The 2,249-nt window shown below is 58.0% G+C and overlaps 1 protein-coding gene across 4 annotated transcripts in view; it reads right to left on the bottom strand.

Annotated features, from left to right (window-relative positions):
* Positions 1 to 424: 424 nt before the first annotated feature.
* Positions 425 to 2,249, bottom strand: part of RHBDD2 (rhomboid domain containing 2) — an 8,897-nt gene continuing 7,072 nt past the window's right edge. For all 4 annotated transcript variants that reach the window (XM_010854314.1, XM_010854317.1, XM_010854316.1 and 1 more), the window contains one exon: positions 425 to 1,376. In XM_010854314.1, the coding sequence (XP_010852616.1) occupies positions 1,019 to 1,376 (358 nt within the window). In that variant the 3' untranslated portion in view covers positions 425 to 1,018. The remainder of the gene's footprint in view (positions 1,377 to 2,249) is intronic.

Below are 2,249 nucleotides of genomic sequence, written 5' to 3'. Positions count from 1 at the left end.
GATCCCTGCACACCATGTGGTTTGGGTTCACTTGCCAACAGCTTCCTGGTTAACTTAGCCCACAGGATCTCCTGCTCAGAGATCAGGAGACAGGCAGGGAGGCCAGAGCTCTCCTCCCCACCTCTTGCTTCTGACAGCATCGCCGCCAGTACCCGTATCTCTCCTCCGTGTAAGGTCCCGCCAGACAGCCCTTCTCACGGTGACCCAGCCTAGAGTGCAGGGACCACCCCAGTGGCTCCCTGCTGTCCACCCATTTCAGGGTCGCCAAACCTTTCCATTTGCCCTTTCAGCTCTCCAGGGAGCCTTGTTATCTCCCGCCCCATTTCACATCCCCGCTGGGGCGTCGTCTGCCCGACTGGACCTGGCTGTGGTTCCCTTTGCTGCCCTCTGTATTCCCCGATCATAAAGACACAGCACGCCAAGGGCAGGTTGGAGGCAGTTTCTTTATACAAACGTAACCAACGCAACGGACCCATCAGCATACTGCTGGGGCACACGCAGGTCCGTCTCACCACCCCTGGGGCAGAAGTCTGGGTGGTAGGGGTGTCACTGCAGGGGAGGAACACTGCACAGGCCTGGGGACTGGCGAGCACACCAACAGGGAGCCCCCGAAGGGCACGCATGGACACACGGACACTGGGTAACCAAGAGCACTACACACAAGGCCAGGAAGGAACAGAAAGCTGGGATGAGCTGACCCCCCTTCCCCTAGGTTTCTTCGGGGCAGGGAAGTGGGTGGGAGGGGCCTGGGCCTGAAGCCAAGCGCCCTAGCTGTGCCACGAGAGCCACGTGTCCTGACCGTGCGCCCTGCTTTCTGCATCTGGGAAGTGGGGACCACTGTACTTCAAGAAGCTGTCACGAGGATAAAGGAGATAAACAGGGACACATATCAAAATACTCAACACAGAGCATGGCACATAGAGGTGTCCAATAAATAACTTCGTGTCAAGAAAATCTCAGCTCAGAGAGGCCCTTTTTGAGAAGGCCAGGAGGGGAGATCGTATCCCTGGCAACTTTCTCAGGACATCAGGACCCTTGAGCACTCCTTGGAGCCTGTGGCTGCTGGAGTGGCCAGGGCCCCGGAATACACGGTGCCAGGGCAGTTGAGGGGGGCGGGGGGCTGGACTCCCAGGGAGGCACCCGCGGAAGCTGGGTAGACACCCGAGGAGTTGGGGGTTGTGCCAAAATGATTCTGCACGTAGCACAAGCCGGAGGCAGGCTGGTACGGAGGCAGGCTGGGCATGTGCCCAGGAGCGCACGATGGCCAGGCCGCCAGTTTCTGGCTACTGGCGTGCTGCATCTGGGCGGCAGGGTGGTTTGGGGTCAGGTGAGGGTGGCCGCTCTGTGTGGGGTAGGAGCCGGGCACAGGGTTCAGCCTGGAAAGGAACAAGAGAGAAGACGGGCGCTGAGCTAGTCATGCCAGGAACACAGCACCCCGAACTGTTGATCCACAGGAGAAAGGCTTAGACTCGCTGTACTGCCTTCTATTACAACATGCTGTGGACAGGCATTTCCTGTAACCAGCTGTCAAAGTGCCACATGGGGAGAACGGTCATATTAACTGAACAGAAAACAGATGCCCAGAGCAGGCAGGGACCACTCACGGCCCTGCAGTAAGCCAGCAGGAAGAGGGGCGATCGGGCCCATGTCTGAGACACCTTGAGGTATAAGGGCAGTCTGCAAGTTGGATGGAGTTTGGGATGGGATCACGGTAGTTAAGCGTCTTCCATGGCTGGCCTAGCAATTCAACCAAAGAGAACAGGTCCACTTCTGTGGGAGGTCGGAGGGCAGGGCTCCAACACGGTAACACAGGGCTCGGGCCCAGGCCTCGTCTACTGGCAGATGGTCCCCCAGTGACGGCAGGAAAGAAGGCTTATAGCTCAAAGTCCCGGCAGGCAGGGAACGGACATGACAGGTGCGGGGAGACAGGTGGCTGGGACTACAAAGGAGGACACATTCTAAGGGATTTAGCCTGTGAACTTTTGTGGAGATTTCTCAATACGAAGAACGAATGTCAACACCACTGACACCTGTGTTGCTGCTGCTGCCACCGCTAAGCCGCTTCAGTCGTGTCTGACCCTGTGCGACCCCACAGACAGCAGCCCACCAGGCTCCCCCGTCCCTGGGATTCTCCAGGCAAGAACACTGGAGTGGGTTGCCATTTCCTTCTCCAATGCATGAAAGTGAAAAGTGAAAGTGAAGCCGCTCAGTCGTGTCTGACTCTTAGCGACCCCATGGACTGCAGCCTA

Source organism: Bison bison, unplaced genomic scaffold, assembly GCF_000754665.1.
Source record: "Bison bison bison isolate TAMUID 2011002044 unplaced genomic scaffold, Bison_UMD1.0 scf7180017864340, whole genome shotgun sequence".
Taxonomy (NCBI): Eukaryota; Metazoa; Chordata; class Mammalia; order Artiodactyla; family Bovidae; genus Bison; species Bison bison.
This window is presented reverse-complemented; position numbering and strand designations above follow the sequence as displayed.